The 24,360-nt window shown below is 42.0% G+C and overlaps 3 protein-coding genes across 4 annotated transcripts; all 3 read left to right on the top strand.

Annotated features, from left to right (window-relative positions):
- The first annotated feature begins 4,422 nt into the window (after positions 1-4,422).
- Positions 4,423-6,514, top strand: LOC132368660 (gamma-crystallin B). The gene is made up of 3 exons (XM_059927378.1): positions 4,423-4,431; positions 4,529-4,771; positions 6,239-6,514. Exons 1-3 carry the CDS (start codon positions 4,423-4,425, stop codon positions 6,512-6,514), a joined length of 528 nt encoding a protein of 175 aa, XP_059783361.1.
- Positions 6,515-13,978: 7,464 nt separating this feature from the next.
- LOC132368659 (gamma-crystallin B) lies at positions 13,979-16,083 on the top strand. Its single transcript, XM_059927377.1, has 3 exons — positions 13,979-13,987; positions 14,094-14,336; positions 15,808-16,083. Exons 1-3 carry the CDS (start codon positions 13,979-13,981, stop codon positions 16,081-16,083), a joined length of 528 nt encoding a protein of 175 aa, XP_059783360.1.
- Positions 16,084-20,414: 4,331 nt separating this feature from the next.
- Positions 20,415-21,981, top strand: LOC132368657 (gamma-crystallin C). Of its 2 annotated transcripts, none has more exons than XM_059927376.1 (3): positions 20,415-20,423; positions 20,530-20,772; positions 21,709-21,981. In XM_059927376.1, exons 1-3 carry the CDS (start codon positions 20,415-20,417, stop codon positions 21,979-21,981), a joined length of 525 nt encoding a protein of 174 aa, XP_059783359.1. The 2 variants fall into 2 exon arrangements, with proteins under 2 accessions (XP_059783359.1, XP_059783358.1); XM_059927375.1 differs by having other exon boundaries at positions 21,706-21,981.
- Positions 21,982-24,360: the final 2,379 nt, after the last annotated feature.

Genomic DNA, 24,360 nt, shown 5'->3' with positions numbered 1-24,360 from the left:
GAGAGACAAGTAAAAGCTGGTTGTAAGAGGAGCCATCGTGAGAAGAGGAACCTGGACTGCCTTGAAGATTGGATGGAATTTGATAAGTCTCTAAGAAGGGAAGGTGTTCCAGTATTAGGAACAGCTTCCTTCCATAGGCCCAGATCATCAGACATCTTGAATTTAGAGGCAAGATGGGGAAAAAAAATCTCCCTTCTGCACTGCCAAGATTTAAAACACATTTCAGTATGAATTGTGTCTACTCGTACTATTTCTCTACTTAACCAGAAAAGGGTTCAATAAAATAATGTGAGGACACTTCTTGTGACTTGTTCATTATATATCAACTTTCCTTTCTATACTGCTTCAGAGACCTCCAAAGCACTTTAAGAGAAAGGATACAGTTATAATGTAATGAAAACTAAAAGTAAACACATAAAAAAACCTCACTGGTGACACGGAAATGAGAAAGGGGGGAAAATTCTACTGTTAGCTAAATCAGGCCTAAATCACCTGCTAGATCTGAAATGCGCACACATACACACACACCAGCCCATACACCCCTAAGCCTCTGTTACAGATGATGACGCCCCTGGCCTCTGCATCTGCAGTCCACCAACCACAGTGAAGTGGGTTTACAACAGGGGCTGGTCAATGAACTCACGACAACGTGTTCTTGAGAGGATTTCCCTTACTGTTGGCATGTTGCATTGCAGATCCCCTCCTATGAGGGCAGCAGCGACCACGCCTACCTGCAGCCGTGCTTCAACCACAGCAATTTACTGCATGCAGGTGGACAGCAAGGGCTGGCTGCTCTGGGCTGGTTCATCCACCACCAGCACTAGGAGGACTTCAACCACTCCATCTGCTCTGACTGCACGATCGTCACATACGTCAGTCCTCCTCTTAGCATCTGGCTCCAGATCACACATAAATGACAGTCATCATTTGATTGTGAAATCAAAATTATCAAAGGATCTTTGCTAAATTTGATCAAAGCATTCCAGTATATGAAATTACCAATTGATCATACTTAGTCTCCATACCATAAGCAAAAACGAAGGCTATGACATCAAAGCCCAGAAACACATTTATTTTTGATTAATGTAGCAAGGAATGCTATTATCGACTTCAGCATTTTTTTTTTAATTGCAAGCACTGATTATTAACTTCTTTTTTTGGTTTGGGTTTTTTCCCAGTTTCTTTGAAATGTAATTGACATACAGCACTGTATGAGCTTAAGGTGTAAAACATAACGATTCGACTTGCATACCTCATGTAATGACTACCACAATAGGGTTAGTGAACATTCATCATTTCATATAGACACAACATTAAAGAAACAGAAAAACAAAATTTTTCATTGGGATGAGAACTCTTAGGATTTACTCACTTAATAAATTTCATATATAACTTACAGCAGTGTTAATTATCTTTATCATGTTGTACTTATTTATTCGTACATCCCTAGTACTTATTTATTTTATAACTGGAAGTTCGTACATTTTGACCACCACTACCTACCCCCACCTCCCACCTCTGGCAACCATAAATCGAATCTCTTTTTCTATGAGTTTGTTGGTTTGTTTTTGAAGTATAATTGACCTATAGCACTATGTTAGCTCCTGTGCACAATATAGTGATTCAGTATTTCTATACATTTCAAAATGATCACCATGATAAACCTAGTTGTCATCTGTCACCATACAAAGATATTACCTACTTGTTTACTATATTCTTCACACTGTACATTTCATACCTAGGACTCCTTTATTTTGTGACTGAAAATTTGTACTTCTTAATCTCCCTCAACTATTTCTCTGGCCTTGGAATTTTATTTGTTGGGAGTTTTTAAAATTATTGATTCGATTTCATTACTGGTAATTGGTCTGTTCATATTTTCTATTTCTTCCTGATTCAGCCTTGGGCATCTTTAGCATTTATTAAAATATGAATGATATAATGTTTTTAACCACTGGTATTACTTTGCAATTTACCATGTGCTTTCAAGTCCATTATCTCCTTTGATTTTCATTGTCATTCCTATTTTACAAATGGGGAAACTGGGGCTTGGGGAAGGTAAGTGGCTTTCCAAAGATTACACAAGCAGTAACTGCAGGAGTATGGATGGATGGATGCTGCCGTTGTTCCCTGAATGTGTTCACCAGAAATAGTACCTATTCAAGAATTTCATGGTGCTTGTAAGTACTGTGAAAGAAAAAAAGAGAGAGAGAGCTTTAGAAGAAGCAGTGTGAATGCAAGGCATGAGCTAGGCAGGTGGTTGGTCACAGGTAGGGTCGTTTGCAAGCACTTGCTCCTCCACTAAGCAATGATGCAGGCCCCGAATGCACCACTCACCCCCTGCCTGACCCAGTCCAGATCCCTGACGCTCTAACATCAGAAGCTGACTATACACGTAAAAGGGCTTGTGTGTAGGCCTCTGACTCAATCTTTCCCATGACTTTGGAGTCAGCAGGTAAAGCTGTCTCTCTCACCAACCTCTTGAGGCAATACAGTCAGCCCTCTGTATCCACGAGTTCTGCATCAACGGATTCAACCAACCACAGATCTAAAATATTCGAAAAAAAATTTCAGAAATTTTCAAAAAGCAAAACTTGAATTTGCCGCACACTGGCAACTATTTACATATCATTTACACTGTATTCACAACTACTTACACAGCATTTACATTGTAGTAGGTATCATAAGTAGTCTAGAGATGATTTAAAGTATATGGGAGGATTGTGTAGGTTATATGCAAATACTACTCCATTTTGTATAAGGGACTTGAGCATCTGCAGATTTTGGTATCCATGGGAGTTCTGGAGCCAACCCACGGATACCGAGGGACGGCCTGCTTTATTTCTAGTATTTTATTTGATCCCTAAAATATCTTAATATAACTGTTTGCCTCAGGGCTCTGTTAGTGCTGCCACCAGTTTTGCAAGAGGTCAGGATGAATTCTACACTGTCACATGACATAGGCTATGAAATAGACTGGAGCCAGCCTGTAACCACCTATACTCTTTATCGTCCCATGGAGGGTCATGCCAGGGCCTGGGTATCTGCTGGATACTGTGTTGGTTCTATTCCAATAGGGGGACTCCTACTCACTGTGGGTTCCCCTTTTTATAGGAAGAGCCTTAGGTAGTAAACCTATTACATGTTAACATAAATAACATATTTTATGAATAATGACCATATTTTCCAAAGCAAACACAATGAAAAGACTGGAATTGCTTTACATTTTACCAAATCTCTTTAATGTCATATAGCCTCTGGAAAAACTCCACTGTACACTTGTGAAGGGATAAGAGTGAAAAGGGCAAATAACATCCTGGTATTGTTATGAAAACTGTTCTGACCATATGAACCCCTTGAAAGTGTCTTGGGGACCTTAGAGGTCCCCATATCACACTGTGAAATCCATACTATCAAGATACTCTTTGTCTGGCCTGGTATCAAGATGCTCTGTTGTCTGGTACTGTCTAGCATCTCAAAAGTCTGAGGAAGTAGAGGGTGTGGTACCTTGAGGGTTTCTACATCACTCCTTACACTAACTCAAATCACCCTTATCAAGTGAGCAAGAGTTTATCATGGTGAAGAGGAAAGATAGATCTTAGGACATTTGAAGGAGGCCAGGGACCCCAAAGAGCGAGCAAGTCTCTGGGCAGCCACCAGCAGAAGGAAAGATGTGGGCTCCAAGGGAGATGTGAGACAGGAAGGCACAACAATCTGCTTTCTTTCAGGTCAAAGCCAAGGACTGAGGGCCTACTATGTGCCCAGCCCCTGCTCTAGGGCTCAGGGGCAGAAAGGAAAAAGAGAGAATTCCTGGCCTCAGGGAGCCCACAAATTTCCAGTCAAGTATCAATTTCACTCAAGATAGGCCCCCAAACAACAACATCAATGATCACAGAATCTTGAATTTGAACTACGCTTTATGCTTTTCAAAGCATTTTCACAGATTACTTGATTCCCTCTTCCTTAAGATTTCTTATTATTTAAATTCTGGTTTTCAAGAAGTATTTTTGTTTTGTTTTGTTTTGTTTAGTTTTTAAACACCAGTCCCTGAGCAGAACACATGGTTTAGTTTAATTACCTTTAAGGAGTCAATTAAGCAGACCAGGCTATAAAATAAAAGCATGGGGATAGAATTTCGCTCATCCTTCTAAACGCTAAAGACTTTTCATTTTGGTGGCAACAGCAGCTTTTGTGAATTAGAACAACCCGAACCTACCAGAAAGAATAAGAGTAAACATTCAGCTAACCACAGTGACCAGGGGGAGGGAGAGGAGAGAGCTTGCAAATCCCCTTACTCACCGAAATGGGCTCCTTTTGTGTGATTTCCTGCGGAGGCAGCAGTCAGGGCTGCTATTTATACAGCGGCCCTCCCCCTAGTCCCACACTGCATCCAGCGAACACCTCCTGCTCCCTCTCTCCAGAATGGGAAAGGTAAGTGCTGGGTACCTGATGCTCAACCTTTGCCGCGTCGCCGCATCTTCAGAGGGGATGCAAATCGCTTCATGCTTCCACATTTCCCATTTTGCAGATCACCTTCTACGAGGACCGGGGCTTCCAGGGCCGCTGCTACGAGTGCAGCAGCGACTGCCCCAACCTGCAGCCCTACTTCAGCCGCTGCAACTCAGTGCGCGTGGACAGCGGCTGCTGGATGCTCTACGAGCGCCCCAACTACCAGGGCCACCAGTACTTCCTGCGGCGCGGCGACTACCCCGACTACCAGCAGTGGATGGGCCTCAACGACTCCGTCCGCTCCTGCCGCCTCATCCCCCCAGTGAGTGTGGCTCTGTCTTTGCCTTCCTCTCGTTGGAAATCAAAGCCATTAAAAACTGTCAGCCTTCAACCAAATCGTTCCACCTGGAGAGCAGAAAGGGGGAGTGACCCCAATGCATGCAGTCAGTTCTAGAAGGGTGTCCCAGATAGCAAGCCGTTCTTCATGAACTCTGTGGTGGTTTTCTTAAAATCACATATTCCCAGTGTTTCATGTTTTAAACGGAATCAAAAATGAAAAGACTCATTAACAAAAAGCAGAACATAGAAGAGACGGAAGTTATCTGTTCGAGATAGAATTTCTTTTTTTTGTATTGAAGTATAGTTGATTTACAATGTTCTGTTAATGTCTGCTGTACAGCAAAGTGATTCAGTTATACATACATACATTCTTTTTTTTATATTCTTTTCCATTATGGTTTTTCACCAGATACTGAATATGGTTCTCTGGGCTATACAGTAGGACCTTGTTGTTTATCCATTCTATATATAATAGTTTGCCTCTGCTAACCCCAAACTACTCCCACTACAAGATATAATTTCTTTTTTTTTTTTCAAGATATAATTTCTTAAAGTGGTCATTCCAAGCCATATCAACTCAGAAATCCAATAGATCACAACTTATAAATACAATCTGGTTCTGTTTAATTGATAAAAATACTTTTGCTTGCTTTGGCTTACTTTTCTATTTGATTATCCTCCTAGAGAAGACAGGCCCCCTGGCTTCTATTCTGATTTTGTAGGCAGTACCTATTAGCTCACCTAGAGGTAGAAATTAGAGGAAAGGCCACATCCAAAAATAAACTTTGAGATTCAGTCTTTCCTAGAGAGTGATGGCAGAGTTCTTAGAAGAATGTGTAGAAGTGTGGGAGCATGAGATATAGTGTCATCCAAACAGAGCTGCAAGAAGACCATTCCTGCTGCTGAGGGAATGAGGAAGTGGAGGGTAGGAGGCCAGAAAGGAAGCTTAAGAGTCACATAGGTTGAAATTTGAACTGCAAATGAAATTATGAAAACAGAGGTAGGGAAGATGTGTCATCTTATTTTTTTTACGAGAGCTTAATAATCCATAGTATGCATGAAAACCAAAACATTAGTCTTACAGAAAATAGCTAAATGTTGATTCCTTTATAACAAGGGTAATATATCAAATGAGGCTTCACTTTCCAATGACGCTCACTTTTCTCCTTTGAGAGGGACGTTCTCTAATAACAAGCACTAAAATGATCAGTTTTATTTTAGACAAACCTAAATTCCCAAGGACAGAGACTGGTGCATAGCAGTTGAAGAGCTGCTAAGTTCTGTTCCTAGCTTAGCCCATCCACCGTGAGATTCACGGCTGGGCGATGGGGACCAGGAAGGCTCCTTAACTCCGCAACATGGTTGTGGTGAAAGCAGACTTGGACTAAGGGATCTTTAATTTCTCTCTATTTGTGTTCACTTACTTTTTCTTTTCTGTCTGCCACCCTAGCACACCGGCACTTACAGAATGAGAATCTATGAGAGAGATGACTTCAGAGGACAAATGTCAGAGATCACAGACGATTGTCTCTCTCTTCAGGACCGCTTCCACCTCACTGAGATCCACTCCCTCAACGTGCTGGAGGGCTCCTGGGTCCTTTACGAGCTGCCCAACTACAGGGGAAGGCAGTACCTCCTGAGGCCGGGGGAGTACAGGAGATATCTTGACTGGGGGGCGATGAATGCCAAAGCTGGTTCTCTAAGACGGGTGACAGATTTTTACTGAAGTATTTTCATTCTCCACTTTTCTCCTTTAGAATCTAATAAAAGATTTAGCTTGTGTTTCTGGCACTAATAGAGTCCTGCCTTTCTTTTAATCTATTAGGACTTCAAAAGCAATAATGGCACTTGGCCAGACATGATAACATATGTTTTCAAGATGGGAAACAACCTCCTATAAGGGGAATTAAGTAGAGGATATTATTGCCAGCATTCTTTTAAAGGCTAGGCCATGTAGGCTCAAAGTTCAGTTCAACTGGGCTCACCCATTTGTGGTTAATCTTACAAAGATATCTTTACAGTTACAATAATAAACAAGTACTTATTGAAACACCTCAAGTTATCCCTCCAGGTTATCCCCACCATCTTCCCTATATAGTCCAAGTCTTAATTGATAAGGAAAGCCATTCTCATCTAGACTCTTACTTTAGCTCCATAAACAAACAAATAAATGAACTGGTCCTCTTACGTACTGCACTCCTTATCCTTCTAACAGCCTCCATCCCTTTTCTCCCATTTCCAATACCTCATACCTCCATGAGATTTCCCAATAGAGTTCACTGTCTCTTTGCTATATGTGCTTTGTACAAAATTTTCAGGATTTTTACCAAAAACCATATGCACATAGGAAAACTCTGCCTCCTATCATTTTTTTTTTTTTTTTCTGGCCACGCTGCATGTGGGTCTTAGTTCCCCTAGCAGGGATCGAAACCACACCCCCTGCAGTGGAAGCATGGAGTCTGAACTCCTGGACTGTCAGGGAAGTCCCTGCCTCCCATCATTTTAATAGGAGTAAAGTACTATGACCATATATGAAAAATAAGGGACTTCCCTGGTGGTGCAGTGGTTAAGAATCCTCCTGCCAATGCAGGCGATATGGGTTCGATCCCTGGACTGGGAAGATCTCACATGCCAAGGAGCAACTAGCCCGTGCACCACAACTACTGAGCCTGAGTTCTAAAGCCCACATGCCACAAGTACTGAAGCTTTCACGCTCTAGGGCCTGCATGATGCAACTACTGAACCTGCGTGCTGCAACTACTGAAGCCCATGCACCTACAACCCGTGCTCCGCAACAAGAGAAGCCACCGCAATGAGAATCCTGGGCACCGCAATGAGAAGTAGCCCCTGCTGGCCACAACTAGGGAAAGCCCGCGTGCAGCAATGAAGACCCAATGCAGCCAAACTAATAATAATAATAAAAATAATAATAATAGTAATAATAATAATAAAGAAAAATAATACTAAATCAAAAAAGGGCATTAAAATTTGCTGGAGAAGTTTGCTTGTTTGATTAGTTTTCTTTATTTTAAAAACATAGATTAAGGTCACTAATAAAAAAATACAACATAATAAATTAAAGAAATTAAAAATAGGGGAATGAAAAAATTGGGTCAGAAGAAAAGCAAGAGAGAGAGAGAGAGAGATGGAGCCAGGAGTGAAGTTTGAGCCCAAACTGGGGGCTATAAACGCACTTTGGTGGCTGCAGTTAGAACCAGATTTGGATCCAGCAGCCAAGACGTAGAAGGAAACATGATCAGTTCCATGACTGACAGAGTCCATAAGACAAATAAATTAATTCTTCAAGACTAGCCTAACCATTCCCAGTACTGAAACCTAAAAGAAAATTTTCTTGTGGGTCCTAGTAAAGAAGATACTGAGCAAACAACGTCCTCAATAACATCCTGCGATAATTAAATACAGTTCTTAGCACTGTTTCTTATAAAGTTCCCCAATGAAGCTGACAGCTTCAGGTCAAAATTCATCTGAAGTACCCCATCCTTTGAGATTCTAATAAATGGCTCAAAGCTCATCTCACAGCAGGTGGGAGACTTATGTACCCACTTCTTCCAACACACATATACCCAATGTTTCTTGGAATTCTGGAGAGGAGACGAGTTGTTTATGCTTTTCCCAGTTACTCTCCACTCTGAACTCCTGCCTTGTCATTGAGTGGATCCACACTGACCCAAAGTGGAGACATAGTGCCTTTTCCTTGAACTCCTAAACCATTTCTCACATAAAGCATTAATGTGTGCAGCCAGCTTTGTTATAGAGGTTGTGAGGGGAGAGATGCAAGTTTAGATCACAATAGCACAACAGTATCAAGTTTAATATTGGATGACCCTGCTCTAGTCTGCAAGCTCCAACCTGCTGCTGGGTGGTCTGGCCTTTCCCTTCCTTGCTCCTCTCTTCTCTGTCCTTAGATGTACCCACATGGTTGTTCATTCTCTGTAGAGTCTCCTTCCATCTCACGCATTCAAGGGCTCCATATCCACCACCCAAGTGGCTTATTACCAGAGCAAGCATATAATTTGTTGCTTATCCTGAGTCATTTTTGAGAGTGAGTGTGTTCTATTAAGGATTACACTGGAGCAAGAGGCATGAACCAGGACCGTTCCAGGCAGGCTGAGGCACATGGTAAGGCTCTTTATAAAGGTTCCTTCCCTGGAAAATAGATTCTTGTATTATTTGATATTAATTGTTCCTAAATCTCAGTTCTTTAACCTTTAAACTCCCAAAACTAGTGTTGGCTTCCTGGAGACATTAACCAGGGTCCTCTGTTTGCCAATAATAATACAGCAAACACGAATGAGAAAGCCAAAAGCTTCTTGCAGTGCCAAGTTTTACATTATTTGCCTAGTAGGCTTAAAATCACACACATCAGACATGGAAATTATCCTGAAACACCTGAACTGAAGGCACATAAAATTAGAGACCTTGGATCTCATTGATCAAGTTTGCAAGTTGCTTCCCTTCCTGGGGCACAGGCAAAGAGAATGCTATCCACCCTCTAATCCCAACTTAAAGAAAAGGTCAACAGTGGGGAGTGGCCGGGGAAAGACATTATGCCCAAACTAACTCCTAATCTACCCTTCCTCCTTCTCTCTATCCTCTCTCTAAACACTGGGACCTTGAAGAGATGAGTGTCTGAGGTGAAAGCAGAGAAGGGATACCCTACAGGATCCCACTAACCTTCTCTCCACGAAGATGAACCAACAATTCGAGATAACCTTGGTATCAACCTACATACCCTACACACACTAGTATTTCCTATATATCCTAGTTTGTTATAAGTCCAGATTTTAAAGCTTTTTCTTCCCTTTTTTTCCTCTTTTCTCCCTTTGAATCCACAGTGTCTTCTGGACTAACCTTACAAAAGTTCCACCAAGCACAGAAACTGAAGTAGCAGCTATTCCATAAAAGTGTCAAGACCCCACTCTATTGAGCTATACCCTCAAAATGTTCTCCTCACTATGGGTTCCCTCTCCAGTTTTCCTTCCCCATTGTCAAGGGGTAGGTCCTGATGTAAGCAGGTGTCTTATTCCATCCCCTCTGGACTTTTGGAGTTCAAATTTTCTTCTTTGTGGGTTTGTTAAAGCGAAACTGACAGTCACAACCACCTGTTGCTTAAACAAGAAGGCGTATTGTTTTTGTTTCTTTTTTAAAAATTTTTTTAAATTTTTGTTTATTTATTTTGGGCTGTGTGGGGTCTTAGTTACAGCACGTGGGATGTTCGTTGCAGCATGCGGACTTCTTTGTTGCAACATGCGAACTCTTAGTTGCAACATGCATGTGGGATCTAGTTCCCTGACCAGGGATCGAGCTCTGGTCCCCGGCATTGGGAGCATAGGGTCTTAGCCATTGGACCACTGGGGAAGTCCTGAGACGTATTGTTCTTGTCGATGAAAAATTAATCAGTCAATTTAAGAAAGAATTGGAAACTTTTATTCGAGCCAAATTTGAGGATTATAGCCTGGGAAGAGCATCTCAGGAAGCTCTGAGAACTGTTCCGCCTGTTAGAAGTCAAGACACAGTGTATATATAAGTTTTTTGAGACAGAGGGCTGTACATTAAATGACATATTATTGACAGTTTACATAATCCAGATTTAAGCGCCATCGTGGTGGGTCACGTGATCCTTTACAAGCTCTAGAAGGAATGTTGGACTTATCTGGTGGCACAGTGGTTAAGAATCCACCTGCCAATGCAGGGGACACAGGTTCGAGCCCTGGTCCGGGAAGATCCCACATGGCGCAGAGTAACTAAGCCCGTGTGCCACAACTACTGAGTGTGCGCGCTAGAGCCCTCGAGCCACAACTACTGAAGCTCGCGCGCCTAGAGCCCGTGCTCCACAACAAGAGAGGCTACAGCGATGAGAAGCCCGCACACCGTAACGAAGAGTAGCCCTCGCTCGCAGCAACTAGAGAACGCCTGCGCACAGCAAGGAAGACCCAACACAGCCAAAAATAAATAAATAAATATTTATTTATTTAAAAAAGAAAACCAAAAAGAAGGAATGTTATCTTTTAAGGAGTTGTCTTTTTGGTGCTAGGAGAACGTTGCTGTTTATGGTTGAGCAGGTATTCTTGATGATGGGGGAGGTTTGGTTGATGTATAATGCAGATAAACAATGTGGCGGGGAAAGGGGAAGCCAAAGGGCAGAAAAGAATTTTTATGTTGAAATTTTTCTTGCCTTGCCATAAAATATGAATTTCATTTCACATTTTGAACATGAAAATCCATTTGTTCCAAGAGGAATGCCATAGGAGTTAAGCAGAGGTGGGTCAATGATTGCTTCCTGTCTTCATGTCAGTTACTGAATGGCCATCAAAGACAAGCTGAGAAAGAGAACCAGAGGCTGGTGTTATGATGGTGATCTCCGGGCCCTTACCCAGTCTCCTTGTTTGGGAGAGTTTGGTCTACATGGCCGCCAACCAAATGACCTCTTCTCATTTAACCAAGCACGTATATGATACAAATGCTACGTTAATTATCAATACTAGGAAGCAAGCATGTGGGTAGTAAGGTCAACAGTTGACTGGACCTCAGACACTAGCAAAACTCTGGAATTGGACACTGCTGTTGTAACAGTAATTTGGCGTCTCAGGAGACATAAAATTAGAATCACGAAGGAGCAGAGGGCTTAGGGGACAGCACAGTTCTGTTTCCTCTCTTTTGCTTACTCATCTCGCCTATTATAAATGCCCACTAAATAGATCAAGTGCAGGGTGCTTGTGTCATCCTACACATTGAAAGTTGCAAATGCTGAACTTTGATGTGAGTGTGTAGGCCTGTTGCGCTGAGCATTTGAAAGAGGTCCCATGGACTATTACAACGATGAATTTCAGACGAGGGAATAATGCTCATATCCCCCAGACATTTATTGAGTAAACTTTATGGGCCAGTTCATTTTTCCAGTTAGTGAGAATACAAAAGTAAAGATGGGTGGCAGGGCGGTGGGGTGGGGATTAACATATACACATTACTATACATAAAATAGTAAACAACAAGGACCTCATATATAGCACAGGGGACTATACTCAATAACCCATAAGGGAAAATCATCTGAAAAAGAATAGATATAAATATATGTATAACTGAATCGCTACACCTGAAACTAACAGAACGCTGAATATCAGCTATACACACAGACACACACACACACAAAGAAAAGAAAGGAAAAGAAAAGAAAAGAAGAAGGAATAAATCAGAGTAGTGTTTTTCAAAGTTTGGTCCAAGAACAACCTGCTGCTGCCAGTTAAAATGCAGATTCCTAGAGTCTTTTCCAGATCTAATGATGCAAAGTCTCAGAAGAGGGTAGAGCCTGGCAATTAGCATTTTTAATAAGCACAGGTGATTCTTAATGCATCCTAGAATTTGAAAAACGCTAGATGATTTCTAAAGTTCCTTCCATATCTACATTTTTACCACAAAATGGCTTTGTGGTGGAGACATTTTTCAGGCATCTTTGAGAGAGACAAATGGGCTGAAGTCATCCTTAATAATGTCTCACTATTACTAATATCAAACGTTTATTCAGTGCTCATTTGTGCCAAGTATGTGCCAAACACATTAAACACATAATCCCATTTATTCAGGTCCATGTCCTTTAGCCAAAAGCCACCAGACACACCTGTTGTGAAACAAAGGGGTTTGCTACTGGTTACAGTGACGGAGAGAACATACACCATAGGGAAGCATGGACTGTCTCCGTAAGAGGGTTAGAAAGAACTATGATAGGATTTCTACATTGGTTGGGTGACTTGGGGAAGTGCCTAAAAAGGCAGAAGTTGGACTTCCCTGGTGGTCCAGTGGTTAGGACTCCGCACTTTCACTGCAGTGGGCACGGGTTCAATCCCTGGTCGGGGAACTAAGATCCCACATGCTGCTCGGCGCGGCCAAAAAAACATAAAATAAATAATACAATAAAAAGCAGGAGTTCACTTAATTGGGTGTTGTCAGACAGCAAGTGTAATTTTATGATTGGATATCTTAATAGATCTACTCATGGGGAAGGGAGCAAAGAACAAGGATTAAGCTGCAATTGATAAAGAAGTAGTAGTTAATCATTTTGGCTGAGAGAGGGCCTGTGTCTGGTATTTTGTGGGTGGCACATTCGCTTTGTTTTTGCCTATGCTTAGACAAAATTATGAAGTCCCTTATTTTGTCTCGTTTCATCATGGTCTCAGGGTAACCTTGCCTCAGTTGGTATTTCATGAGATTGTTTATGTCTAATAGGGAAATATGGCCTAGCTCTGAGGGCCAAGCCAGCTTCCAAATATTAGAGGCTGCCGGCCCTTTCTTTCTTTCTTTCTTTCCTTTCTTTCATTCTTTCTTTCTTTCTTTCTTTCTCTCTCTCTCTCATTCGACATAAGTATTATGAAATAACTCCTGCTCTGAGAGGTTGTGTGGCTTGCCAAGTTCATGTGGCTACAAAGTGGACATTCTTAGTCCATGAAGCTTTACTGCCTTCCCCTGGTAAAGGGAAAGCAGTCTATAAAGCAACATACTTCTCAGTCTTAAACCCAATGGTCATAAAAACCTTTCTTCTGGTTCTTATCACAAGTCGGCTACGAGGGGTGGTTTCCAGTTATATGAAGCGTACTCACCAAAGAGGAAGTTAAAAGCTATGCCTTAAAGCATTGTCAAAACTAGCAAAAATCAGAATCCAGATTTGTGTCCTGTACTGGATTGACAAGTCCTGTGAAGAAAGCAGTTTTAAGATACAGTGGTCTCTGTGGTCCAGAAAAACTAGTGCTTGTGGCATTCTGCTTCACCCACAGCCTCTCTGGAATTCTGGGGCACTTACATAAAGACATGGATTTTTTCCCCCATAATACACAGGGCATAAATGAATCATATGTATAGAGACATGAGTTTCAGGTCAAAAGTTCAGACTGATGTGCTGATAAATTTATAAAACACTAAGAATCCAAATAAAAGCAACTCTAGGGACTCATCCAGAACCCGAACAGGACAGCGTTAGAATATACCAGAGAATGAGGGCAGACTAGACAGGCATTTCCACTGAATGCAGCATGTAAAAGCGATCCATAAAATCCCCTTACTCACCCCCGGGGCCCCTTTTGTGTTGTTCTTGCCAACACAGCAGCCGTCCTGCTATATAGACCCGCTGCGCTGCCGGGGCCCCATCACACTGAACTTGCATCATCCGTGTCAACCAGCCATGGGGAAGGTAAACGGAACACAAGTGAAATAAAATGGAGGGGGGAAAAATGCCTCTCTACAAGATCTATTATGGGGAGCAAATGATTTAATTTTGAATTATACTCCCTTTGCAGATCACCTTCTACGAGGACCGGGGCTTCCAGGGCCGCTGCTACGAGTGCAGCAGCGACTGCCCCAACCTGCAGCCCTACTTCAGCCGCTGCAACTCAGTGCGCGTGGACAGCGGCTGCTGGATGCTCTACGAGCGCCCCAACTACCAGGGCCACCAGTACTTCCTGCGGCGCGGCGACTACCCCGACTACCAGCAGTGGATGGGCCTCAACGACTCCGTCCGCTCCTGCCGCCTCATCCCCCCAGTGAGTGTGGCTCTGTCTTTGCCTTCCTCTCGTTGGAAATCAAAGCCATTAAAAACTGTCAGCCTTCAACCAAATCGTTCCACCTGGAGAGCAGAAAGGGGGAGTGACCCCAATGCATGCAGTCAGTTCTAGAAGGGTGTCCCAGATAGCAAGCCGTTCTTCATGAACTCTGTGGTGGTTTTCTTAAAATCACATATTCCCAGTGTTTCATGTTTTAAACGGAATCAAAAATGAAAAGACTCATTAACAAAAAGCAGAACATAGAAGAGACTGATGTTATCATCTGTTCGAGACAGAATTTCTTTTTTTTGTATTGAAGTATAGTTGATTTACAATGTTCTGTTAATGTCTGCTGTACAGCAAAGTGATTCAGTTATACATACATACATTCTTTTTTTTATATTCTTTTCCATTATGGTTTTTCACCAGATACTGAATATGGTTCTCTGGGCTATACAGTAGGACCTTGCTGTTTATCCATTCTATATATAATAGTTTGCCTCTGCTAACCCAAAACTACTCCCACTCCAAGATATAATTTCTTTTCTTTTTTTTTCAAGATATAATTTCTTAAAGTGGTCATTCCAAGCCATATCAACTCAGAAATCCAATAGATCACAACTTATAAACACAAGCTGGTTCTGTTTAATTGATAAAAATACTTTTGCTTGCTTTGGCTTACTTTTCTATTTGATTATCCTGCTAGAGAAGACAGGCCCCCTGGCTTCTATTCTGATTTTGTAGGCAGTACCTATTAGCTCACCTAGAGGTAGAAATTAGAGGAAAGGCCACATCCAAAAATAAACTTTGAGATTCAGTCTTTCCTAGAGAGTGATGGCAGAGTTCTTAGAAGAATGTGTAGAAGTGTGGGAGCATGAGATATGGTGTCATCCAAACAGAGCTGCAAGAAGACCATTCCTGCTGCTGAGGGAATGAGGAAGTGGAGGGTAGGAGGCCAGAAAGGAAGCTTAAGAGTCACATAGGTGGAAATTTGAACTGCAAATGAAGTTATGAAAAGAGATGTAGGGAAGATGTGTCATCTTATTTTTTTGCAAGAGCTTAATAACCCATAGTATGCATGGGAACCAAAACATTAGTCTTACAGAAAATAGTTAAATGTTGATTCCTTTATAACAAGGGTAATATATCAAATGAGGCTTCACTTTCCAATGACGCTCACTTTTCTCCTTTGAGAGGGACGTTCTCTAATAACAAGCACTAAAATGACCAGTTTTATTTTAGACAAACCTAAATCCCCAAGGACAGAGACTGGTGCATAGCAGTTGAAGAGCTGCTAAGTTCTGTTCCTAGCTTAGCCCATCCACCGTGAGATTCACGGCTGGGCGATGGGGACCAGGAAGGCTCCTTAACTCCGCAACATGGTTGTGGTGAAAGCAGACTTGGACTAAGGGAACTTTAATTTCTCTATATTTGTGTTCACTTACTTTTTCTTTTCTGTCTGCCACCCTAGCACACCGGCACTTACAGAATGAGAATCTATGAGAGAGATGACTTCAGAGGACAAATGTCAGAGATCACAGACGATTGTCTCTCTCTTCAGGACCGCTTCCACCTCACTGAGATCCACTCCCTCAACGTGCTGGAGGGCTCCTGGGTCCTTTACGAGCTGCCCAACTACAGGGGAAGGCAGTACCTCCTGAGGCCGGGGGAGTACAGGAGATATCTTGACTGGGGGGCGATGAATGCCAAAGCTGGTTCTCTAAGACGGGTGACAGATTTTTACTGAAGTATTTTCATTCTCCACTTTTCTCCTTTAGAATCTAATAAAAGATTTAGCTTGTGTTTCTGGCACTAATAGAGTCCTGCCTTTCTTTTAATCTATTAGGACTTCAAAAGTAATAATGGCACTTGGCCAGACATGATAACATATGTTTTCAAGATGGGAAACAACCTCTTATAAGGGGAATTAAGTAGAGGATATTATTGCCAGCATTCTTTTAAAGGCTAGGCCATGTTGGCTCAAAGTTCAGTTCAACTGGGCTCAACCCATTTGTGGTTAATCTTACAAAGATATATTTACAGTTACAAAAATAAACAAGTACTTATTGAAACACCTCAAGTTATCCCTCCAGGTTATCCCCACCATCTTCCCTATAGAGTCCAAGTCTTAATTGATAAGGAAAGCCATTCTCATCTAGACTCTTACTTTAGCCCCATAAGCAAACAAATAAATGAACTGGTCCTCTTACCTACTTCACTCCTTATCCTTCTAACAGCCTCCATCCCTTTTCTCCCATTTCCAATACCTCATACCTCCATGAGATTTCCCAATAGAATTCACTGTCTCTTTGCTATATGTGCTTTGTACAAAATTTTCAGGATTTTTACCAAAAACCACATGCACATAGGAAAATTCTGCCCCCTATCATTTTTTTTTTCTGGCCACGCTGCATGTGGGTCTTAGTTCCCCTTCCAGGGATCGAACCCACACCCCCTGCAGTGGAAGCACGGAGTCTTAACCACTGGACGGCCAGAGTAGTCCCTGCCTCCCATCATTTTAATGGGAGTAAAGTACTATGACCATATATGAAAAATAAGGGACTTCGGTGGTGGCACAGTGGTTAAGAATACTCCTGCCAATGCAGTGGATATGGGTTCGATCCCTGGGCTGTGAAGATCACACGTGCTGCGGAGCAACTAAGCCCATGCACCACAACTACTGAGCCTGAGCTCTAGAGTCTGCACGCCACAAGTACTGAAGCCCATGTGCCTAGAGCCTGTGCTCCGCAACAAGAGAGGCCACCGCGATGACAAGCCCACGTACCATACGAAGAGTAGCCCCTGCTCGCCGCAACTAGAGAGGCTGAGTGCAGCAAGGAAGACCCAATGCAGCCAAAAATAAATAAATATTTAATTTAAAAAAACAAAAAGAAGGAATGTTATCTTTTAAGGAGTTGCCTTGTTGGTGCTAGGAGAATGTTGCTGTTTATGGTTGATCAGGTATTCTTGATGATGGAGGAGGTTTGGTTGATGTATAATGCAGATAAACAATGCTGGGGCGAGAGGAGAGGCCAAAGGGCAGAAAAGAATTTTTATGTTGAAATTTTTCTTGCCTTGCCATAAAATATGAATTTCATTTCACATTTTGAACATGAAAATCCATTTGTTCCAAGAGGAATGCCATAGGAGTTAAGCAGAGGTGGGTCAATGATTGCTTCCTGTCTTCATGTCAGTTACTGAATGGCCATCAAAGACAAGCTGAGAAAGAGAACCAGAGGCTGGTGTTATGATGGTGATCTCCGGGCCCTTACCCAGTCTCCTTGTTTGGGAGAGTTTGGTCTACATGGCCGCCAACCAAATGACCTCTTCTCATTTAACCAAGCACGTATATGATACAAATGCTACGTTAATTATCAATACTAGGAAGCAAGCATGTGGGTAGTAAGGTCAACAGTTGACTGGACCTCAGACACTAGCAAAACTCTGGAATTGGACACTGCTGTTGTAACAGTAATTTGGCGTCTCAGGAGACATAAAATTAGAATCACGAAGGAGCAGAGGGCTTAGGGGACAGCACAGTTCTGTTTCCTCTCTTTTGCTTACTCATCTCGCCTATTATAAATGCCCACTAAATAGATCAAGTGCAGGGTGCTTGTGTCATCCTACACATTGAAAGTTGCAAATGCTGAACTTTGATGTGAGTGTGTAGGCCTGTTGCGCTGAGCATTTGAAAGAGGTCCCATGGACTATTACAACGATGAATTTCAGACGAGGGAATAACGCTCATATCCCCCAGACATTTATTGAGTAAACTTTATGGGCCAGTTCATTTTTCCAGTTAGTGAGAATACAAAAGTAAAGATGGGTGGCAGGGCGGTGGGGTGGGGATTAACATATACACATTACTATACATAAAATAGTAAACAACAAGGACCTCATATATAGCACAGGGGACTATACTCAATAACCCATAAGGGAAAATCATCTGAAAAAGAATAGATATAAATATATGTATAACTGAATCGCTACACCTGAAACTAACAGAACGCTGAATATCAGCTATACACACAGACACACACACACACAAAGAAAAGAAAGGAAAAGAAAAGAAAAGAAGAAGGAATAAATCAGAGTAGTGTTTTTCAAAGTTTGGTCCAAGAACAACCTGCTGCTGCCAGTTAAAATGCAGATTCCTAGAGTCTTTTCCAGATCTAATGATGCAAAGTCTCAGAAGAGGGTAGAGCCTGGCAATTAGCATTTTTAATAAGCACAGGTGATTCTTAATGCATCCTGGAATTTGAAAAACGCTAGATGATTTCTAAAGTTCCTTCCATATCTACATTTTTACCACAAAATGGCTTTGTGGTGGAGACATTTTTCAGGCATCTTTGAGAGAGACAAATGGGCTGAAGTCATCCTAAATAATGTCTCACTATTACTAATATCAAACGTTTATTCAGTGCTCATTTGTGCCAAGTATGTGCCAAACACATTAAACACATAATCCCATTTATTCAGGTCCATGTCCTTTAGCCAAAAGCCACCAGACACACCTGTTGTGAAACAAAGGGGTTTGCTACTGGTTACAGTGACGGAGAGAACATACACCATAGGGAAGCATGGACTGTCTCCGTAAGAGGGTTAGAAAGAACTATGATAGGATTTCTACATTGGTTGGGTGACTTGGGGAAGTGCCTAAAAAGGCAGAAGTTGGACTTCCCTGGTGGTCCAGTGGTTAGGACTCCGCACTTTCACTGCAGTGGGCACGGGTTCAATCCCTGGTTGGGGAACTAAGATCCCACATGCTGCTCGGCGCGGCCAAAAAAACATAAAATAAATAATACAATAAAAAGCAGGAGTTCACTTAATTGGGTGTTGTCAGACAGCAAGTGTAATTTTATGATTGGATATCTTAATAGATCTACTCATGGGGAAGGGAGCAAAGAACAAGGATTAAGCTGCAATTGATAAAGAAGTAGTAGTTAATCATTTTGGCTGAGAGAGGGCCTGTGTCTGGTATTTTGTGGGTGGCACATTCGCTTTGTTTTTGCCTATGCTTAGACAAAATTATGAAGTGGCCTTATTTTGTCTCATTTCATCATGGTCTCAGGGTAACCTTGCCTTAGTTGGTATTTTGTGAGATTGTTTATGTCTAATAGGGAAATATGGCCTAGCTCTGAGGGCCAAGCCAGCTTCCAAATATTAGAGGCTGCCGGCTTTCTTTCTTTCTTTCCTTTCTCTCTTTCTTTCTTCCTTTCTTTCTTTCTTTCTCTCTCATTCAACATACTATATCCCATGAGATAAGTATTATGAAATAACTCCTGCTCTGAGCGGTTGTGTGGCTTGCCAAGTTCATGTGGTTACTAAGTGGACATTCTGAGTCCACGAAGCTTTACTGCCTTCCCCTGGTAAAGGGAAAACAATCTATAAAGCAATATACTTCTCAGTCTTAAACCCAATGGTCATAAAAACCTTTCTTTTGGTTCTTATCACAAGTCGGGTACGAGGGGCTGGTTTCCAGTTATATGAAGCGTACTCACCAAAGAGGAAGTTAAAAGCTATGCCTTAAAGCATTGTCAAAACTAGCAAAAATCAGAATCCAGATTTGTGTCCTGTACTGGATTGACAAGTCCTGTGAAGAAAGCAGTTTTAAGATACAGTGGTCTCTGTGGTCCAGAAAAACCAGTGCTTGTGGCATTCTGCTTCACCCACAGCCTCTCTGGAATTCTGGGGCACTTCCATAAAGACATGGATTTTTCTCCCAATATACACAGGGCATAAATGAATCATATGTATAGAGACATGAGTTTCAGGTCAAAAGTTCAGACTGATGTGCTGATAAATTTATAAAACACTAAGAATCCAAATAAAAGCAACTCTAGGGACTCATCCAGAACCCGAACAGGACAGCGTTAGAATATACCAGAGAATGAGGGCAGACTAGACAGGCATTTCCACTGAATGCAGCATGTAAAAGCGATCCATAAAATCCCCTTACTCACCCCCGGGGCCCCTTTTGTGTTGTTCTTGCCAACACAGCAGCCGTCCTGCTATATAGACCCGCTGCGCTGCCGGGGCCCCATCACACTGAACTTGCATCATCCGTGTCAACCAGCCATGGGGAAGGTAAACGGAACACAAGTGAAATAAAATGGAGGGGGGAAAAATGCCTCTCTACAAGATCTATTATGGGGAGCAAATGATTTAATTTTGAATTATACTCCCTTTGCAGATCACCTTCTACGAGGACCGGGGCTTCCAGGGCCGCTGCTACGAGTGCAGCAGCGACTGCCCCAACCTGCAGCCCTACTTCAGCCGCTGCAACTCAGTGCGCGTGGACAGCGGCTGCTGGATGCTCTACGAGCGCCCCAACTACCAGGGCCACCAGTACTTCCTGCGGCGCGGCGACTACCCCGACTACCAGCAGTGGATGGGCCTCAACGACTCCGTCCGCTCCTGCTGTCTCATCCCCCAAGTGAGTTCAGCTTGATTCCAATCATGCCACCTGAGTGTCCTCACTCTGTTATTGATGGGTGTTAGGGCGAGGGAGGTTTTCCTTTAAATACACCTAAGGGTTAAGTGGGCTTTGGGTAGCTGCCAAAGCCCAGGTAGATCCCTGCAGAAAAACAGCAGAGAATATAAGGAAGACTTCACTTAGGGAAAGAGTCAGTTTTGTTTTTATTCTTTGCTGCCATTAGGTCAGTCAAAGCTTGTCTGTAACAAATGTAGTATCACAATGGGATATAAAACAAACTTGCAAGTGGGAAACTGTTTAGGCATAAGAAGGCAGTATTTCTAACAAATTAATTTTTACCTATAGTAAAGGAATTGATAATGAACAAATTAGATAGTGTCCACTGCAGACTAGTAAAAATGGAAAACTCTGTTGTTAATATAGGCTATTCAAAGCTATCTTCCAATTTTGGAAAAGGTAATTTTTCTTAATTTGGAAAATCAGTTGAATTCTGGTTTCAGACTATTTAAACAAATTTTCCACCAAAGGATGTGATTTTTTAAAATCCTGTTTTAGTGGTAAATGTATGTGTATATGTATATAACTTTGGGAGATAATACTCTTATTAAAATATAGGCAAAATACTTATCGTTTTCCCCCAAAATGTAGGTTTATCACCTAGGAATCAAGAAATTATGGAATTAAGAATTAGGAATCAAGATATTTGAGTTCGTGATGGATTCTAACCCAGACCTTGAACTTCTTAAAAACTCCATGTCTCACATAAGAAATAGAAAATGAGCATTTGTTAAATGCTAGTGGAACACAGATCCATATGAAGCATTCACAGCAAGTTCAGAGTCTCAGTTTTGACACTGACAATCTCATGCCCCAACCTGCCAAGTTCATCTCTTGTTTGGTTGCTTTTTCTGCTCTTTCTCTTTGTGGACCGAGCAGACAAGCTCCCACAGGCTGCGGTTGTATGAGAGAGAGGATCACAAAGGCCCCATGGTGGAGCTGAGCGAGGACTGCTCCTGCATCCAGGACCGCTTCCACCTGAATGAGGTCCGCTCCCTCCACGTGCTGGAGGGCTGCTGGGTCCTCTATGAGATGCCCAGCTACTGCGGCCGGCAGTACCTGCTGCGACCCCAAGAGTACAGGCGCTACCAAGACTGGGGGGCCATGGATGCTAAGGCCGGCTCTGTGCGGAGGGTGGTGGATTTATACTGAAATAGTTTCCCACTACCGTTTTCTCACTTTGGAACCTAATAAAGTATTTAGTCTGTATTGTTGGCAATCGCTGGCTTCTGTCTTTCTTTCATTGTGTGCCCATTAATTCACCTGTAAATACTCCCTCTTAAAGATTGAGGAGTGGATAAGAGGTGGCGGGGTCTGTTCTAGAAGAGCATCAAGGTAGGAAGAGTTTTGAACAAGGCTCAGAAGTGGGGGTGGAGAAAGGAGAGAGCCTGTCTGAGAAATAAAGGCAGATCAAAGGAGAGAGATGGGAGAGGGTGACTGGTGAGAAGGGAGGCATTCAGTTGAGGGCCTAAGGAACAGCATTCCAGGAGTTTCCATCTGATCCAAGAAGTAGCTGTAAGCCACAGAGTCACAGGTGAGTGGTGAGGGCAGCCCATTTGGAAAAAGCCTGATTAGACTGTATAAGGAATTATACTTTTGTTTCCTTTCAAGCACAGTAATATATAACTAATGCCAGGGCTGCCATCAGCCGTTGCCATACTTTTGGACTCAGCTGAAGACACTCCTTCTTATTCTAAAACAGCTCCTGACCAGGGTGCACCTCTTGGCCAGTACAGCTGCTGGACCAAACACTGAGTGAATTTTAGAAACTGCACAGCTGTTCACAGTGCCCAGCTAATGCAAATAAATTAATGAGATACACATTAATATTTTAAATAGATTTGCCTGATATAGTGTACCACAAACAATAAAAAGTTCTTTACTACAAAAAAGCAGGCTCAAATTTAAAGGCACATTGAAGAAAGCCATAATTTCTAGAGCCCTCTGATTGAAGTAAAATCTGCTTGCTCACAAGGGAAGCCCTGCATATTAAAAAAAAAAATGAAAATTCTTCCATCAGTAGAAAATTAATTTATTTTTAACTTGAAGTTTTCCCTCCAAAGTGAAAGTCTCCCATAATCTTACTACTTTACACATCCTATAAAGAAAGAAGTGGAGGGGTCCCTCTGATCCCACACTTCATTGCTAGCCTTTCTGTACATTTGGTGGGTACCCTTCTTGAATTTTCCCTCATTTATATAGCTATCTCATGAAACACATATTTTTATTTCTTTACAAAAATGAAATCATGCTGTACATATTAGTCTGCAACTTGCTTTTATCAATAAAATGTAATGTGGTATGGACATCTATCTAGGTCAGTACCTTATTCAGTTAATGGCTGCATTGTGTTCCATTGTTGGAGGTTCCCTAGATTATTTAACCATTTATTCACTAGTGATTGGGCTTTTCCAATTTTGCTTTTCCAAACAAGGCTGCAACGAATATCGTCCTACATATACCTTTATCGACACACGCCACAGTTTCTGGGGGATAGAGACCTAGAAGTGAGACTGCCCACTCATAGTGCAAGTTATTTTTTCTTTTAATGGACTGCGCAATTATTAGCCACCAAGGAGCCTACCTTCTTTGAGTTAGGGACATCACCATTTGCTGAGCACCTACCATAGGCTTGCCGTGTACAGCACTGGGGATGAAAAAACAAACAAAACAAACAAACAGAAGGCATTGTCCCTACTGCCACAGAACTCTACACAGAAATAATACTAAATACTGACACCAAACAATAAATACATAATCACTTTTTTTTGGTCAAGTACTTCCCAAGTACTAAATAACACATATGTAATCACTTGTTTATCAAGTGCTGTTGCTAAGAAGTTTTAAGGCATCCCATGACGCATTTCTAGGGGGAAAAATGGAGCAATATTTATTTATGAATTTCTCGTGAGATGTGTTTTTATTCCTTAACATTTGGGGAGGGAAAGTGTTTTCTTGGCATGACATACACATTTAGAACTTAATTACATACCTTTCTGTGACACTTTTTTTTTTCCTGTTTTGGAATAACACCTCCAATGAAAACAGTTTCCTGTGAATAGGAAAAAAACTGTTTTTGACACAGCAGACAAAATGTTGCATCTCAGGAGTAGCCAGTTCCAGCCTTTGGCCCTTTGGCTGGGGAACGGGAGACCAGGAAGGCACAGGTCACTGTTTCCCTATCAGGACCTCCTCCAGCTGACCTCCTTTTTTCTCGCCCCTCCTCCCACCTCACCCCCACCTCCATCCCCTAAATTTCTGCCCCTTTATTCCTTTCTCGAGCCCACTGGTCTTGAGGTACAAGCCTCCATTGGAATCCTCCAATGTACCTCCTGTCCATCAGGAGAAATTTTAACAATCCAGAACTACAAAATCTGTCTTTTTCTTATGCTAAACATGCTTAAGATGCACATATAGCAATTCTAATAACAATCCAAACATTTAATAAATGTCTTATTTTCTCTCCCTTTTTTTCTCTCACACAAAATCACAGGGAGCTTGCAATCCAACAAGAAGTGGACTTTTTCTTCT

Source organism: Balaenoptera ricei, chromosome 7, assembly GCF_028023285.1.
Source record: "Balaenoptera ricei isolate mBalRic1 chromosome 7, mBalRic1.hap2, whole genome shotgun sequence".
Classification (NCBI taxonomy): Eukaryota; Metazoa; Chordata; class Mammalia; order Artiodactyla; family Balaenopteridae; genus Balaenoptera; species Balaenoptera ricei.
The sequence above is the reverse complement of the archived record's forward strand: the minus strand, read 5'-3'. Positions and strand labels throughout refer to the sequence as shown.